This window comes from Anastrepha ludens, chromosome 6, assembly GCF_028408465.1.
Source record: "Anastrepha ludens isolate Willacy chromosome 6, idAnaLude1.1, whole genome shotgun sequence".
Taxonomy (NCBI): domain Eukaryota; kingdom Metazoa; phylum Arthropoda; class Insecta; order Diptera; family Tephritidae; genus Anastrepha; species Anastrepha ludens.
Genome location: NC_071502.1, coordinates 21,482,669 through 21,499,137, shown reverse-complemented (window position 1 = coordinate 21,499,137; position 16,469 = coordinate 21,482,669). Strand labels below are relative to the sequence as shown.

General features: G+C 36.6%; 2 protein-coding genes across 10 annotated transcripts in view; one reads left to right on the top strand and one right to left on the bottom strand.

Moving 5' to 3' along the window:
- LOC128867389 (uncharacterized) overlaps positions 1 to 7,899 on the top strand; it is a 58,134-nt gene extending 50,235 nt beyond the window's left edge. For all 3 annotated transcript variants that reach the window (XM_054108555.1, XM_054108557.1, XM_054108556.1), the window contains exons 9-10: positions 2,119 to 2,207; positions 2,272 to 7,899. In XM_054108555.1, coding sequence (XP_053964530.1) covers positions 2,119 to 2,207; positions 2,272 to 2,521 — 339 coding nt within the window. In that variant the 3' untranslated portion in view covers positions 2,522 to 7,899. The remainder of the gene's footprint in view (positions 1 to 2,118; positions 2,208 to 2,271) is intronic.
- Positions 7,900 to 14,687: 6,788 nt separating this feature from the next.
- The window catches only part of LOC128867390 (sestrin homolog), a 61,805-nt gene continuing 60,023 nt past the window's right edge, over positions 14,688 to 16,469 (bottom strand). For all 7 annotated transcript variants that reach the window (XM_054108559.1, XM_054108558.1, XM_054108560.1 and 4 more), the window contains exon 9: positions 14,688 to 15,794. In XM_054108559.1, the coding sequence (XP_053964534.1) occupies positions 15,708 to 15,794 (87 nt within the window). In that variant the 3' untranslated portion in view covers positions 14,688 to 15,707. The remainder of the gene's footprint in view (positions 15,795 to 16,469) is intronic.

Below are 16,469 nucleotides of genomic sequence, written 5' to 3'. Positions count from 1 at the left end.
GCCATGAAAAGGTTCCTATTAAGAAACCTACTGCCGTTCGGAGGCGCCATAAAACCGTAGGTTCCTCTCCCTCTTCTTCGTTTGTTTAGGAAAATTCCTGTTTAAAATAAAATATTTGGATAATTTTTACTGTAAACCAGTGGATTCGGATGCCCAGCATTCTTGCCATCTCTTTGGTAGCCGCCTAGGGCTGGTCTAGTCCCGATTATTCTGCCGTTCACGGCCATACTTGATATGCGTTCCCTCGGCATTCTGCGAACATGATTTCTCCACATTTTTCTTCTTCCCCTTATTTTTATTAGTTGCTATAGCGGCGTCTTTGGACGCATTGTGCCGAAACAAATGCTTTATAATGTTGTCTATAGTACTTCTCGCTTTCGCTCTTAATTTGGGTTCATGAGGGAGATTCGTCAATTTCTAAAAATTCTTCGTTAAGGCTACGCCGCCAAGATCCTTTAGGGCGTCCCTTTTGGTGCGATCCTTGTGGGTTCCCATCCAGTGCCATTCTGCTTATGTCGGTCGCTGGCTTGCGCAAGGTATGACCACGAATTCCGACTGTTAACAATCCCAAAATTTTGGGTGTACCCAGTTTGCTCTCCTTCTTTGCGCACACAACCGCAATTTCCACTAAAGTCCAAAATTGCAACAACGTCCTCAAATCGTTTGCCGGCAGCACTGGGGGCAAAGACAAAGAATTGTTGCTATCGACATTTAAGGCAATTGGCTGGCCGGTTCTAAACTATGCTGCGACTATCTGGTCGCCTGGAATTAGCGACACGCTGTGGATAAAGCTCCAGACTTGCAAAAACACTGCTATTTGGACAGCGACGCGTTGCCTCCTGATGCCCGCTCTTCAATACCTTCACAACGAGGCACAGATGGTCCCAGTAAAGGAGCACAATAAACTACTCAGGAAACAGTTTCTGCTTGGGTGCTACCGCAGGTTTAACCTTTACAGACACCTGCTTGAGCCATAGCCGCCTTCCAGGCACCAGGAGACACCTCCTCAATTACGTCGACGCGATCCAGGACAAAACGAACAGGCATCTACTGGACCAGACGGTGTTTAGACAGACAATAAACGACATTCATCGGGAAACCATCACCAACCTTCTTACGCTGCCGACCACCGACCACCGAATGCCGTAATCGGAGTCCAACCACCACCTACAGTAGATGAAGAGCTCCAGCTTCCGCGTGAGACACTGGCATAATTACGTTCTGGTTACTGTAGCAGACTAAAAACTCCTACTTATCCAGAATTGACCCCGACATACTAAACATATCGCACCCTAAATACAAAAGGGGCACAACTCAAAATTTTCCACACTCGAGCTTGACTTGTTTACAGTAGCACAGAAAACAAACTATGTGACATATCACGCTGAAATTTGCCATGTAAGCTTATAACAGTCCTACCAAAAAAGAAAAAAATTTTTTTTGCCATATGTCATCCGCGGACCGTTTTATTGATAACGTCTCGTTCATATTTGAGCTTCTGCTCATTTTGAGTTGTGACCCTTTTGTATTTAGGGTGCGATATGTCCGAAATGTGAAGCCACCACGCACGGCACTAACCACCTTTTCACATGCCCCTCTAAACCCACTCATCTAACACGCCTCTCCCTCTGGACCTAACCTGTCGAAACAGGTTTCCTGGGCCTACCTTTAAATGAGTTAGTGAAAGACGACCGGTGATATACACTACACTGACAGGGCTTGTATTACTGCTACAACAACAACAACATCAACTGCTGGATTATGTAAGTGTCTATTCTTGTTTTCGCCGCATACGTTAGAATCGGTTCTTTCCATATCGCCGATCTTAGGCAGCTACATAGAGTTGCTGCTTTGTTTGCCGCTGTCTTCACTTCTTTCCTTAGATCTTTACTGCTAGAAATTTATGAACCCAGATATGTGAACTCTATAACTTTTTCCATTATCTTATTGTTAACCGCTAGCTTGCATCTTCTTGGCTGCTTGCATATTACCATTGCCTTGGTCGTTTCCACCGATATCTGGTCTCTCTGTTTGAGAAATAACATGAAGACGCACACCGCAAATCAGATATGCACTTATATAAATAAACTTTATTACCTTTCTATCATCTAATTGCAGATCATAACTTCCAATACAGCGCAGGATCTATTGGGATCAAACATATCCGCTACCGATAATGTACAAATTGTACGCGAGAAGATCAAAAAGTTAGTACTTAAACACACACTGAAATTAAACCAAATAAACATTTAAATTTGTTTCTAATTTTAGTGCTAAAAATTGTAACTGTAACTGTGAACGCAGCATTACGCCAACTATGCGTTTAGTGACCAATGAGAAGAAGGCTTTGAAATTGGTCGACGCAGCATCACAAACTCTTAGTACGGGCGATATTGTAATAACGAAGATCTTCTTCCAAGATGAGCAGGGCAAACAGAAGGAAAAAGTGCTGACTTCATCGCCAAAACGAATTGGAGGTGGTTCAACAGCCACGGCGACAGCGACAGCGACGACATCTTGAATGCAGGAGAATACAACCAAACGAGCTGCGAATTTTTCTACTTGTATTTATCAAAAAAATAACTAAGCAAACGTGAACGTGGCAGCTAATAACGGAGCGATAATGTTGGGCAATAACTGAGTAAACATATCGAAATTCATGTAATTCACCTACGTGGATACACACACATATTTACATATAAACACATGCAATATATTCAAAATATTCAAAAATTGTACTAAGTACTAAGCGTAAAGTGTTGCAAACCTACAACTACTTGTCTAAGTGAGTGTTGGTCTAGACTTGGACCGACTGCCACTTCTGCTACAACAACTACTTTTTTGTATGTACTTTTATTATATTTTATTATTATTGTATTATCTTATTATTATTACTATTATTTTCCTATTTTAATGGCAAAAGCTTAATTTACATAGCTTTGTTGCTTTTTTTTCAATTTAGCTGATTTATTATTATTTTGAACGTTTAAAATTTGTTCTAAGCGAGTATCAGCAGCGGTGCAACTGCATCAGAAAAGTGCGCCGCTGTGTCTCGTTTCAAAATGCGTAAAATTGTGGGCCGAATGCAAGCTTGCTTGACTAACTTTGCGCGCTGGGCTTAACTTTGGTTAACTTTGAAAGCTGTCATATGCAAATGGTAGCTTTGAATGCTGTGAGCGTTAAATTAAAATTAAAATTAAACTGTCAAAGGCCACCTGCTGCGCTGTGAATAGAAATTTGCGCTATGCGAAACTTCAAAGCGCTTCAAGCGCGTGAAAAAACTGCCATTTAAGCAACTCTCCGTACATTAAAGTATATTTAAATGAGCCCTGGCAGCTAGTGCGCCTCTTTTCTTAATTGTAAAATAATATTTGTATTATAAATAAAAAAATATATATTTCTTTGACAGTTGCGCTAGCAAAGCAAGCGCACATTGGGCCAGCGCCTTAATTGTTAAATGTACGCGCATACATACAAACATATTAAATTGCGTATGTAGTTGTAAATGCCTATGTATTTTACGCTGATTCGGTACATTCACTTTTTACTATTTACAAAAAAAAAAAAATCGATATTAAAAACTAAATAATTGTTTAAAAGCTAAAAAAAAACTATAAGTAAGAAAAACATTGTGAAAACAAAACGAACGAGGAAATCACTCTTCACTTATACTCATACAATTATTTATGAAAACTTTACGAAAGACGTATTTTCCTTATTGGTACGCATACTTAGTTGAGTAATGAGGATGGATGGATGTTGGTTATTGCGGAATTAAGGTAAGCGGTGGCACATGTACATATATGTATATATATATATATTTTGGCATCTCGAAATCTCACTTCTCACAGCTAAGCGCATGAGAATCTGATGTTGATGGGCAGATGTGGCGTGGCGTAAAAACGATATGGGGGAAAGAAAGGCGTGAAAGCTCCTCAAAAATGAAAAAGTGGTAGTATAAAAATAATACATACTGTGGCTCAGTCTTTCAGTGCTTACTTAATGTAGTTTTGACACATTTAGCATAAACACTAAACGTTTAAATGTAATTCAGCTGGTAAGCCAGTTAAAACTTGCGCTGATAAGCTGGACCTTTATAGGAGGCGGAATATGCGTAGAGTTGCATTTGCATTGCCCTACAAGAAATTAAGCGCTTAAGCAAAACATTTATTTATAACGAATTTATGAGATTTTTTTTGTTGGAAATATTGGGTTGTCCGGAAAGAAATTGCCGATTTTTTTAGAAGAAAGTAAATACATTTTTATTAAAACTTAGAATGAACTTTAATCAATTATATATATTATTCATTTTGTTCAATAACCTTTTGCCATCTTTCCGGCAAATTCATTATTCCGCGCTGATAAAACTTCTGGCCTTTATTTGCAAAAACCTGCACCAAGTGCGATTTTATAGCCTCGTAATTGCCGAAAGTTTCACCATTTAAGGAGTTTTGCAAAGACCGAAACAAATGGTAGTCTGACGGTGCACGGTTTGGGCTATATATGGTGAATGCATCAAAAGTTCCCAGCCAAGCACAAGTGACTAAAGATTTATGCGGTCTAGCGTTGTCCTGATGAAATATGACACCTTTACGATTGATCAATTCTGGTCGCTTCTCGTTGATGGCTGTATTCAATTTGTCCAATTGTTGGCAGTAAACAGCCGAATTAATCGTTTGGCTCCTCTGAAGCAGCTCAAAATATACCACACTCTTCCAGTTCAGCCAAACTGACAGCTTCTTTTGGTGAATATCAGCCTTTGTAGTGGTTTGCGGCGCTTCATCATGCTTGGACCATGATCTTTTCGATTGACGTTACGATTGTAAACAATCCAGTTTTCATCACCAGTGTAAAGCCGCTTCAAAAATGGATCGACTTCATTACGTTTAAGATGCATATCACAAGTGTTGATTCGGTTTGTTAAATGAATTTCTTTCAATTCCTGTGGTATCCCAAATATCAAGCTTTTTTACTAGTTCAAGATACTCTTTATATGCTCATGAACGGTTGATTTTGGTATATTATACTTCTATCTAATCTCACGCAAAGTTACATGACGATCCAATTCGATTAAAGCCTGGGTAATGTCTTGATAGACTGTTCACAGTTGCCGACCTGAACGTGGCTCATCTTTAAGTGAAAAATGTCCGGAACGGAATTTGATAAACCAATTTAGACCCTTTCTTTTAAGGCTTTATCATCATATAAATCACGCAACTTTTTAGCAACTTTCTTTGCGCTTTTTCCTTTATGGAAATAATAAAGTAAAATATGACGAAAATGCTCTTTTGTGGCCTCCATATTAAAATTGACGTCAAGCAAACAAATATAAAAAGAATTACGCGCACTTTTTTTGTAAAGCAAGCTAAAAGTGACAGCTAATAACTGTCAAAAGAAACAATTAAAATAAATGGTCACAAGCTCTTCATTATCAACGCCGTCTATATGTAAAATCGGCAATTACTTTCCGGACAACCCAATATTTAAAAGTGGCAGAAATGTTTTAATAACAAGCGCGAAAAATCTACTTTTCTAAACTGCACTTGCAAAAAAGATTTTTCTAACCGTTTCTGTTAGCTTAAATGGGCAGCTGTAATTACCCAATGCTTTGAAAATTATGTGAATATTCGAACAAAGTGTGCATTTTAGGGATGGTTAGAAAATTTTAATTTTTTTTGCTAGCCGCTGATGGGGTAAAATTGTGCATACAAATCTGTAGACTTTTATTGAGATAACAACTTAACTCGCTTTATTGTTGCAGCAGCTTACTAAAGCCGATTTGTTGTAACAACATAAAAGGTACCCAAAATATTGTTTTGGAGGTTGCTGCTAAATTGGCAATTCTTGGGCGTATTGAGATTCGAGTCGTTCTGGTGACGTAGAACCGATTGTTGACTGCCAGTTGTCGCTGTCGCCGGTATCAGCAATAGCCGTAATTGTTGATCCCCGAATATAGGAATATTTTTCAGAAATTCGATATGCTAAAATTTCATTCAGAATACAACTTTATTAAACTAAGCAAAAATCAATCAGCTTTTTCTTGGAGTTCCCAATATTAGCGCTTATTGTTGCTCCCCAAGAAAGTAGTTACTTCGTCGGTGTGGCACCAAAGGGAGAGAATTGTTAGTTGAGTACATACCATAGTTTCAGTACACTTGTGAGGCGCAGCTTCATAGCAGCTGCCTTCACATGCTGCTCCAGTGTTAAATATGTCGGTCGCGCTTCTGGATAGTTATGTATTTAAGCTGCTGCAGTATCCAGAACGCACTCATAATTATGCCAGAAGAGCTACGAAAAAAGAAAAATGAGCCAGCTTTTGAGGAGGTTAGACGTGGTGCTCGATTGCAGCGCATTCATGAGCCAACTGCGGTGGACGAGGACGATAGCTAGAGAGCGGAAGGCCGCAACTCACTAGAATTTGGATTCGTTTTTTCTTTTTCGTTTCCAGTCGCTGGACGAGGACGATAGCTAAAGAGCGGAAGGCCGGAACTCACTAGAATTTGGATTCTTTTTTCCTTTTTTTTTCTAAAAAAAGAAAAAGTCTGCATTGTATGCGTTGAACGCTTCGTATCTATACCAATTTGTTTTTCTTTCCAGGAGCTTTCAAGTAGCTTTCTAAAGTTTAATTTTCTATCAGTTTATGTATATAAACTTTTAAAAAAGATCCGCCAACAGGACGAAAAAATGGACAGACTCGAGTGCCGCCCAATCGACGGTTTTAAAAAAGGTGTGCAACGGAGGGTTAAGTTTGATTTGCTTTTCTAGCTCAACAAATGATAATTTTCAATATTTTTTTTTTTGCTAGTCAATCGCCAATTAATTGCTTAAAAAAATCGAAATTAAAAAAAAAAATCTTCGATCAGGCACGAGTTTTTTATGCTTTTCAAAAGCAGTGAAATTTTATTGAAATCTACCAAACGGTTTTAAAGTTACAGTGATCATCAGTTCAAAAAACATAGTTTTGAGAAAAACGCATTTAAAGTTTTGCTATCGAACTCTCGAGCACCCTTTGTTAATTGCTGAATAACTCAAAAAGTATTTTTCGGATTCACTTCAAATTTTCACCCAATATTTTTAAGATATTACACTTGAAAAAAATGCAAAAAAGTCCAATTTTTTGAGAATTTTGACTATTCCTAAGCCCTTAACAAAGCGCGCCAGTTGTTTCTTTCACCCCGCTAGCATCTCATTAGCTCCCGGCAATTTCGTGCCTCATAGGCAAAAAGTGCCAAGTCCTTTCGTCAAAGTTCTACAGATGTGCTGGACAAGCGAGTATAAGCATAGAAATGGGAAACTGGCTCCCCAGGCATGTAAACCGGCAAAAGGCTATCCAAATTTTCGATGAATCGAAGGTGCAATTCGTTTAATTAAATCCTAAATCCCTTTTTTTTAAGAAAATATTTCAAAAGGCAAAGCAACTTCAAAATCTAAGCTACATACATCACTCCGCGAAATTCGCAGTACTTGTCTTTTGACTTTTGCCAGCCCAACTTATGTGACTTTAACTCCTTCGTGCTTATATCAAAATTCAATTAGTTTGAGTTGCATTTGAATTCGTTTTTTTTTATTAAAATTATTATAAATATTAATAGAAAAATAATAAATATTAAGGCATTTTTCTGGTCTAGAGACGTGAAAATTTGAGGCGTTGAAAATTGAAGAAAAACAAGCGATATCAATTGAAAAACATTTTTATTCATTAGATCAAATTTTTATATCCAAAAAAAAAAAAATTTTTTTTCAATGACAATAATAAAAAAATTGCTTCTCCCGACGTAACACATGCCACTGGCGTAACTGATTGGGCTGCTTAAGTACGTCTGAAAAAAAAAAAAAATCGATTATTCATCAGGAGATGTGTCGCTATGGTGGGTAGCAGATTTACAAAAACCAAAATAATTTTCTACATATTTTATCTGTTTATTGGAAAAACAAAAAAAAAAGGATTCTTTTCACGTTCTCGCTCTTAAAAAAAATAGAAAAATTGATTATAAAAAAATAATTCCGCAATACCCGCGAGAGCCACAAGCCTACTCAATAACATATTAAAAATTCCAATCAATAGGTTCAGCACTTTTTGAGAAATTACCAACGCCAACTCGGAAAAAATAGTTTCGAGCGGTTAACGCGCTTATACCTGGGCGTCGTACTCCAAACCGGTCTCGTTTTAAGGACTGTAACATCTAAACTACAACGAATTTCAATATAAAAATTTGCAAGTATATTTTTGAAAGTATAAACTATCAAACATGAAAAAAGAATCGATTTTTTCGAAATTCTAGATCAGAAAGGTGCCTTAATAGAAAAATGAATTCCAACTCTGCTTGCTTAAATTTTGCATTAAAACTAAGTGATTAATGCTTGTTAGGTAGAAAGCGCAAAGTTGACTTTAGATGTTCTGTCAAAAGTCCACAGATAGGCAAATGTGTTTTCTTTTTAATCTTCATATGCAAGTAAAAAAAAACAACAACAGTAGCGATGTGTGCTAAGTTAGCGCCCATTCTCTATACGCCTTACTTTAAGTTACCGCAAATGACGAAAAAGGGTTTGCAATTTCTTAGCGCGGCTGCGTGGGAGTCAACATTAAAACTAATACGTGAACATTTTTTTGTTTCTTTTTTGTTTCTTCTTACACTCAAACATCTACATGCAAAAGTATTTCATAATTTTTTTCTATAATAGAAAATATATTAAGTATTAATGAAAAAATCTGCTAATTTACATAATTGTTTTGTTGATAGCCATATTAACTGAGTTACTATAAAAAAAAACATTAAATGAATTATTATATATAAATAAATTTTAAATTTGAAAAGTTAAACAATTTGTTAAAATATAAAAGAGCGCAAAAAAAACAAAAATTAATAAAACTAATAATGCATATTTAATGCTGCTCTAGAACGCATTAACGTGTAGTACTTTTTAAATATACTTAACAATTTACTTCAGTTTTAAAGTATGAAAAAAAAACAACAAAAAAAAACATTGTACTCTAATAACCAACAAACTAAGGCATATACTCATGCAGTTACACGTGTACATGTGTATGTGTGCCCAATCATAAATTTACATATGTATGTGTATGTAATTGATTTATTCGATTTGACTTAATGATTTATAATCCAAATATTACTAAATTTAGGGTGGTTTAAGGCTTGAAGTGAAAAATTTCACATTGACATACACACACACAGACATACATACGTATGTACAATACTTGTATTTAAATCAGCTTATGGACGAAATGTGTGCATTATACATATACATATAATGAAAGGACACTGGATAAACTAAATTAAATTATCAATACTATTATTATAAAAAAAATAGTAAATCAAAGATTGAAATAAAAAGAAAAAAACTACTTACGTTTCATGATTTCTTTTCACTTGGAGATGCACGTCGAAAATCTAGTCCTACAATGAGCGATTGTGGCCATGAATAAACAAAAAATTAAATAAGATAAGTTTTTTTAAGCAGGATGGTAAAGGTAATGGTTGTACGGTTTAGGCTAAAGCCTTTATACACCAGATCGAGTGCTAAAGAATCCTGGGGTTGGTTGGTTAAAGTGGTGACCCTTCCAGAATCCAATTAACTCTTCCGCACCATTTTGTTGCCACATCCTCGTTATCAACTTGTTTAACGATTATTTACCGCATGACTACGCATAGAGATGACCCAGTTACTAATGCCATTGCCCACCTCTAAATCTATCAACGCCCCTGTACTAACATTGTTAAAGGCGCTTCCTAAAGGGTGGTTAAGTTTTAAGGGCCGGTGTTGATTTTGAATAAAATACAATTTTTTTAGGAAATTATTGTCATTTCTCTTTATTATGATAATATTGGTATGGCTCAATTACGTATGGAACAAAATATCGGCCAAATGGCCGCCGCGGCCTCGGCGCCACACTTCCATCCGATGGTCAAAATTTTCGATGACGCTGAGGCATAATTGAGGTTCTATGCCGTTAATGTGCCGAATTATCTCATCCTTTAGCTCTTGAATTGTTGCTGGCTTATCGACGTACACCTTTTCTTTCAAATTACCCCAAAGAAAGAAGTCCAACGGTGTCAAATCACATGATTTTGGCGGCCAATTGACATCGCCGCGACGTGAGATTATTCGGCCATCAAATTTTTCGCGCAAAAGAGCCGTTGTTTCGTTAGCTGTGTGACAAGTGGCACCGTCCTGTTGAAACCACATATCGTCCACATCCGGGCCATAAAAAGTTCGTTATCATCACACGATAGCGAACACTATTCACAGTAACTGCCTGACCGGTCTCATTTTGGCCCATAAACCGCTCCAAACAGTCACTCTTTGTGAGTGCATTGGTTTTGCGGCAATCACTCTTGGATTATCATTTGCCCAAATGCGGAAATTCTGCTTATTGACGAATCCACTGAGGTGAAAATGTGCCTCATCACTGAAGATGAAGTGCGCGATATGCATTTTGATTTGAACGCCCGTTTTCATAATAAGCTTGAATAACTTTAACGCGTTGCTCGATTGTGTATCTTTCCATAGCTCAAATTGAGTTAGTCTGAAATTAAAAAATGTCAAATGAAATGCAGAAAAAAACTTGACGTTTAGGTGTGGTTCACATTCAACATCGGCTCTTGAAATTTAATCACCCTTTATATCCAAGAATGCCGCCATGGTATTGTTCGGATTACCTCGTGAAGCGCTGTCTCCGTACATTTGTCTTTAAGGTATGCATTTTGTGCAGTTGATGTACCAGAGCTCTCCAAAGAGATTCTGAGATATACAATATATCCAAAAGTCTTTCAAAGGTTTTTAACAGGAAAGACGAAAGACTGATTGGCCTATAGTCCTACGCTGATTTATGTCCCCTCCTACCTACTTTTGGAATGAAGACGACCTTGACTAGTTTCTAACTATCTGGAATATGACCTTAGTTTAAACACGCTTTAAAAATTTCCTCTAGCCATGGTAGGATACAGTCCAAGGTTGCCTGTAAAATCTTTGGAATGATCCCATCTGGCCCCGGAGATTTAAAAGGTGAAAAAGATTTGTTTGCCCATGCAACTTTCCCCTTTGTAATTATTTCTTTTGCAAGATGCTGTGGATTACCTACATTGGCTCCGCCTGATATTTCCCCTCCCATTTTCGTGGACGCAGCACCCCGGGAAATGCGTGTTTAGCAGAAGTTCTAGCGATTCCTCTGTCGTAGCTGTCCAACTACCATCAGGCTTCTTGACCCAAGAAGCCATTGTATGTTCTTTGGAAAGAACACGGCTAAGCCCAGCAGAATCCCTGGTGGATTTGATTGACGAACAAAACTCCCTCCAGCTCTGTTTCTTGGCGGCCCTAATTGCCACCTTGTACTGTCTTCGACTCTCTCTGTACAATTCCCAATTTCCTGTCGAGTAGCTGAGGTTAATCGTTGATCTAGATTTTTTTTTTAAGAGCTCACTGCTCCACCAAGGAGGATGAGTTTTTTTTGCTAAATTTTATGTGGCAGGACGTTTTGTAGGCCCTACTAAATGTCTTTTCCAGTGTTATAAGCCTACTCTGAAGGTTTTCGGTAAGAGTGATTTGGTGGATAGAAATCTGTCCTATCCTTTTATGTACTACGTTTTTGAACCTCTTCCAGTTGGTTCTTAGTGGATTTCTATACGGTTAATGTGGATCAACATTAAGATCCAGATCGTAGCAGATAGAGCTGTGATCCGAAAAACACCTTTTATTTGGGTACCTCATGTCTTGGTACCCAAATTAGGGAAACCTGATTATGAGGCGCCAGTTTGTTGAGTGCATTGTTACACTCTATTATGACTTGAGACTTCAATGTGAAGCTATTCAAGGCTTTGAGAACCGATTGGCTGTCCGAAAGTATTTTAATTTTTACTTTTTCGAACCCTCTTTTGGATATGATTTCCACTGTTTCCATTATGGGAAAGAGCTGCGCATGGAAAATCGTTGTATCTGTACTTAGTGTAAGGGATTTGTGTGCTCTAGGCCACACTATTCCTGCTCCTACTCCTTGGAGCGTTTTGGAACCATTTGTGTACCATTTTTGTGAGTCAGATCGAACATAAAACAGTTTCAAACCATTTGCTAAAATAAAAAATACAAATATTGGATTTCTTTTTCCCCAAACTAATATTTCTTGGTAACCCTGTATAAAAAATAAATTCTTATAAGTAAATAACTGGCGCATACACTGATCTTAGGTGTTTGGCTGAGCTCCTCCTCTATTTGTGGCGTGCATCGTGATGTTATTCCACAAATGGAGGTTTTTTTTATGAGATGCTTTTTCATGGCAGAAATACCGTCTTTTTCTGAAAATGACACACTGTCTTACTTTCTTTTTTGTCCCAAAATACGCGCTAGGGCTTATTTTCGGGGGAGAGTAAAAATAAAAGTATATTTATATATTTTTATTTTAATATTTATTTTACACAGAATACAGAAATTTAAATTTATTCAGTCATGTTATCTTCTTCTGGCACATCTTCATGAATAAAATTCTGAATTATATTCTGATATTCTTCCAAATCCATTTCCTGTTAAATCATTGGTGCGAATCTCTCATGCCTTGCGATGCAGTCATCGTTAAATGAATACTTCTTGTCTAAGTAGCGTGTTCGAAGTGCATTGGAAACATCACTATTAGTTATTTTGTCCCATACATTTTTTACCCAATTCACAACTTCTTGTAAGCCTGGTTTTACAAAATTTCCTCCATGTTTTCTCACCATTCTGTTTTCAATATATTCATTGATTTCCATCCGCAAATGATCCTTGAATTTCTTGTTTATTGCAATGTCAAATGGATATATCAAATTCAATTGTAGTTTCAAGAACAAATTTTTAAATATCAGCCCTGTGCATAGCCAAAGCTATTGCTCTCCTGGCTGCAATCCATCCCCAAATGCAATCTTCCAACTCAGAAAATAATGGCTGCCGACCTGATCTAACTCTCGTTTTTTCAAATTTCCTTAGTCCACCAGTTGACACAGGCAATCGTAGTCTGCACGCCATTTACGAACCATACGGAGATGCAGCATCTTATCTTTACAGAATGCTACAAGATTTACACCCCTGGAGTCTTTAACGATTCCCTTTTTGTACTCCACGGAATAGCTCTTTCGTTTTGTACTCATTTTAACTGGGACTAAAAATTATTCACTTTATTTTTAAATAAAATTATGTATGAGGAAATAACACAGGCCGACAAAATTTAACCAACATTCAGACCCAGAAACCAGACTATATATTTCCGAAGGTTTATGATGCGCTGAATCCAAATCTGGCCTCAGAATTGCTCTATTAGTTTGAGTTTTCGAGATATCCTAACCTAAAAGTGCAAAAAACCCCATTTTTTGCCCATATTTGAGGTTATGTAGCCTTGCAGATGTTTTCTTTCACCAAAATTAAAGGATGGCATCTTTAAATACAAGCCTTCTTTTTTCAAATGGCGTTTTGTTTGCTCAAATATCATTTTTTTTCGCAGAGATATCGCATTTTGAAATTTTCATGTTTCGAAATTTTCCTACACCTGAAAGTCGATTAAGATAACATAGACATGATATAGTCGATTACTAATTTTCTTGGGTTTGAGGGCCTGAAATATATGGATTAATAGTATGTAAATTTGGAGTTTGTGGGTAAGCCTGCTTGCGGCATGATAGGGGTGGTTACTAGGGGTTAGGGCTGTGCGTGACTCGGTACCCAAAGGTTAGATAGTGTAGGGGTGTGGTGAGTCAGCACACTTATGGTGTGAGACAAAATTTTAAGAAAAATAAGACTCAATTCAAGAAAATTAGTAATCGACTATATCATGTCTATGTTATCTTAATCGATTTTCAGGTGTAGGAAAATTTCGAAACATGAAAATTTCAAAATGCGATATCTCTGCGAAAAAAAATGATATTTGAGCAAACAAAACGCCATTTGAAAAAAGAAGGATTGTATTTAAAGATGCCATCCTTTAATTTTGGTGAAAGAAAACATCTGCAAGGCTACATAACCTCAAATATGGGCAAAAATGGAGTTTTTTGCACTTTTGGGTTAGGATATCTCGAAAACTCAAACTAATAAATTAATTTTAGTTATCAATCCGAATTTTGCATGGACAGAGAAGCAGATATTAGTTTAAATTATTTCGGATACTTTTCCTTGTAGACTAGTGTAATCAGACTTACGAGACTGAAATGAATGAACGTTGTATACCTGCACTGTCGTTCAATGTAGACTGCTGCCTTATGTTGTATTTTTAGGATAAATTTCAAGAATTAATTTGAAACGAACTGTAGAGGTAAACAATTAATTTCTGTTTCAAACATTTCTCTGAAGTACGAGTATTAGGAAAACTCAACATATTATTAGTTATACTTAATAAATCAACAGCATTTTTTAGCGAATTCTTTTTGTCACATTATTTTAAGTAGGGACTATTTTCGGGGGTTGTCTTATTTAACAAAAAGTTCCGAAAAGCACGATAGGGCTTATTTTCGGAAAAAGACGGTATACTCGGAGATTCCCCATTGCGACTGCCATTAGAAAAAAACAACCCTGGTAACCCTGTATAGTTTGCTGCTTTTCAATGGGTTGCGGAAACCCATTATCCATCGGAGACCCATAATCCTTCGGAAACCCATCATCCATGGAAATGCAACGACGATTCAGGTAGGTAAATAAAACATCAACGAGAGGAGTTTGTTAAAAATCACTTTTGCTTTTTTAAATTTCTTTTTAAAAAGTAACAAGTAACTGTATAAACTTTACAAAAGGAAATGAATACAATTTACAGTGGTGCCTGAGCATTTGCAGCCACAGGCAGCTCAGCTTGATCATAACAATAATATTTGTTGTTGTTTTATTAAAAGTATGTTTAAGTATAAAAAACTATTAACAGCACAAATAGGCCTTTGCTTGCCAATTGGAACATTCTTACGCATACAAACACACAAATCAACGGTTCAACTTTTTCGCAATTCTTTTTTACATTTCAATTAAAATCCAATTCACAAAAACACATCATTGCAAAATATTACTATTAATAACAATTTTTAAATTTTTATTTTCACCTAAAACAACCACGAAAACCATTTGCATTGTTTCATATTGATTGCAATAGTTTTTAAAAAAAATTTAATCTAATTAATAATTTTTACGTTGATAGCGGACAGTCATCTGTTTCAGCGCTCCGTGAAAATTTGTTTTGTTTTTGGGTTTGCTTAATTAATTTATTACTTATTTGTAAATGTTTATGTATATGCTTTTTCGTATGTGTATGTGTGGTTATATGTATAGGTATGTATGCATGTGCGTAAAAAGTCGTTAAGGGTTAATAAGATTTGTTTTTACGCGCTTTGTATTTCTTTTCGTCTTCGAACTTCTAATTTCAAAAAAACTATTTACGTCTAACTAATGCATGTGTGTGTGTGTGTGTTGGTGTTCCTCTATATTCTTTGTTTCAATGAAATTTAATTGGTTTTCTTTTTGGTTAATTGTTTTTGTTGCTCTATATAACATTAGTTGGCTTTACTGCATATAAAATATGTGTGTATATACACCTATATATGTATGTGTGTGTATATATATTTGTATATTTCATCGCACATCGACTGTTACTTCTCCTCTTCGTCTCTTTCCTTCTTGCACTCATCTCATTTCTTATTTGTTTCTATCTAAATGTGTGTGTGTGTGTTTTTGTAGATTTAATTACAATGAGATCATGTCATGTAGCGCATAATTTCGCGCAATGCATAAAGCAGTTCGGCCTGGTTGCGCGCCTCCATAATCATTAGATTAACGTGAACCTGCAGGTATACAAAAATAAAGAGTTTCATTAGTACTCTGGTATATGGTGTGGTGTATATAATCTCACAATGCATACATATTTATATTAGTGAGCATTCATTTCAATACAAAAAAAAATGGTACTGCCATTGACAAAATATTTGGCAAAATATAATATTAAAGTTTACATGTTGACAGTCAAGCGACAATAAAGGCAATAAACTCATATGAAATTTCATCTGAAAACGTTCTTAGGACCAGGGAAGCCAGCGAGAGACTAGCCGCAGACAGACGGTTGCACATCTAATGGGTACCCGGACATAAGGGCATTGCAGGAAACGAAATTGTAGATGAGATTGCCAAAAGCGCTGTTTACATACAATTTGAACAAGAAAACGACATACTGAAACCTTTACACACGGCATAGAATGACATCGCTGTGGACATGAATACACGGATAGACAGGAGATGGAATAATCTACCCACTTGTAAAATCGGGAAAATCATATGTACACAGAATGCAGATAAATTCGCCAGATTCGTATTAGCCCTGTCCAGAAAGGAAAGCAGAACTATCGTAGGTATACTGACAGGCCGTAATTTGTTAGCGGCACACGCATACAAGATGGGGATAGCAAACCATGATAGCTGCAGAACTCTTGAACACTCTCCATGTTCTTGCCCTGCATTAGTTA